The sequence below is a fragment of the Monopterus albus genome, unplaced genomic scaffold, assembly GCF_001952655.1.
Source record: "Monopterus albus unplaced genomic scaffold, M_albus_1.0 scaffold120.1, whole genome shotgun sequence".
NCBI classification, from domain to species: Eukaryota; Metazoa; Chordata; class Actinopteri; order Synbranchiformes; family Synbranchidae; genus Monopterus; species Monopterus albus.
In genome coordinates this window covers 786224-788101 of record NW_018128000.1, presented here as the reverse complement: position 1 = coordinate 788101, position 1878 = coordinate 786224, and the positions used below count along the sequence as shown (strand labels likewise).

At 39.8% G+C, this 1878-nt stretch overlaps 1 protein-coding gene across 1 annotated transcript in view; it reads left to right on the top strand.

The window, feature by feature from the left end:
* The window catches only part of LOC109966873 (dipeptidyl peptidase 9-like), a 15525-nt gene that overhangs the window by 6936 nt on the left and 6711 nt on the right, over positions 1–1878 (top strand). Inside the window, exons 9-13 of the mRNA XM_020612081.1 lie at positions 3–16; positions 602–663; positions 788–888; positions 1050–1227; positions 1529–1688. Of these exons, the coding sequence (XP_020467737.1) occupies positions 3–16; positions 602–663; positions 788–888; positions 1050–1227; positions 1529–1688 (515 nt within the window). The remainder of the gene's footprint in view (positions 1–2; positions 17–601; positions 664–787; positions 889–1049; positions 1228–1528; positions 1689–1878) is intronic.

Here is a 1878-nt window from a genome sequence, read left to right as displayed (position 1 = left end):
AGATACCCACGTGCAGGTATAAACCTCTGTATTTAAATGTGATGCGTTACATTTTGTTGGCTCTGTCTGTGAGACTTAAGTATTTTTTTTCTTGGACCAAACACAGGCTCTTTGTATTAACAATACTACGTGTAGTATGTACATAGAACTGCAACGATTAGTCGGTTAGTGACTTAACTGACAAGAAATCAATCAGTAGCTATTTTAATAGTTGAATAATCTGTTTACTCATGTTTCAAGCAAAAATGCAAAACAGTTGATGGTTCCAGTTTTAAAATGTGGGGATTTTATGCTTTTTGCTGTCTAAACTGAATATCTGTGGGTTGTGGACTGTGTGTCATATTAAACAAGACATCCAATATGAAAATGTCACCTTGGCCTACGGAGAAATTATAACAGGCGTTTTTCAAAATGTTTTGACATTTTATAAGCAAAATAATTGATTATTCAATACAATAATGGACAGATGAATCCATTATGAAAGTATGCATGTATATGTGTGTGTATGTGTATATAATGTATTTTTCTGTTGGAGACCATAATGCTTAACACAAGTCTTGTTAATATTTTGAAATGTCACTCAGTTTTATTTTATTTCCAGGCAGCAAAAATCCTGATATTACTCTCAAAATAGCAGAAATCAAGATAGACGGTTCTGGCAATGTGAGTGCTTGATCACTACCAATGAATATTCTAAGATGTTGATAATGTGTTACTCCAGCTACAGTGACCAGAACAGTGCCTCAGAGATATGGTCAGAGGTCAGCCTGGTATTTCTCTCCCTCAGATTGTCAGCACACAGGAAAAGGAGCTGCCTGTTCCCTTCAACAACCTGTTCCCCACTGCAGAATACATCACCAGAGCCGGGTGGACAAAAGATGGCCAGTAGTAAGTTTCTCCTCTAAGAGTTAGAACCAAATAGCACAGTTTACTGTAAAAGAACATAGCATTGAAACCTTGCCAAGCTTAAGAAGTCCCAAAAGCTAAACATGAGGCTAACATACTGCACCTGCTCACCCATCACAGCTCTTCCTCTCTCTCTGTGTCAGTGCATGGGCGGTTATGATGGACCGACGGCAGCAGCATCTGCAGTTGGTCCTGCTGCCTCCAGCACTCTTCATCCCAGCACATCAAGACGAAGTGAGCCGGCAGGAGAGCCTGGAGGCCCTCGGAGAGACAGTCCAGCCCTTCATCATCTACCAAGAGTCCAGCGACATCTGGATCAATGTGAGGCTCAGCACCTCATCTCTCTGGCTCTGTTAGGAGTGAAGCCTAAAGGGTTTTCAGTTTAGATTTCCCATTAGGTCTGGTTTCAGTTTTTTCTAATCAGTGTAAGCAGCATGTATAGTTTCACTTCTTAAAAGCATCCTGTGGTAAAAAGAGGTTTCCTTACAAACAAATGTGAGCAAATAGCTGTAATATTTTAATATTTTGTGTCAGTTATTTGTTGGGGAATCTTCTGTTACAGGCCCAGTTTACAAGTGAAGCAATTGAAAAAAACAAAAAACAGCCTTTGTTTGTCCTTCAGGTCCATGACATCTTTCATCCTTTCAACCAAACCAGTGATGATGAGATAACCTTCATCATAGTAAATGAGTCCAAAACAGGCTTCTGCCACCTGTATAAGATCACCTCGATGTTAGAGCGGTGCAGCTATCACTGGGCCAAAGGCTACACTCATTGTGCAGGTAACACAGGCTGGTGTCACAGACTCATTGTTGAGCTGAAGAGATTACATAAAATCTTAAAACTAACCGAGCCTTAGTTTTCACACTATATCAACCATTACAATATGGTTTTCCTCATTTTCAGTATTTGCCAACATTTTCTTAATTGTACAGTGGGTACGGAAAGTATTCAGACCCCCTTAAAATTTTC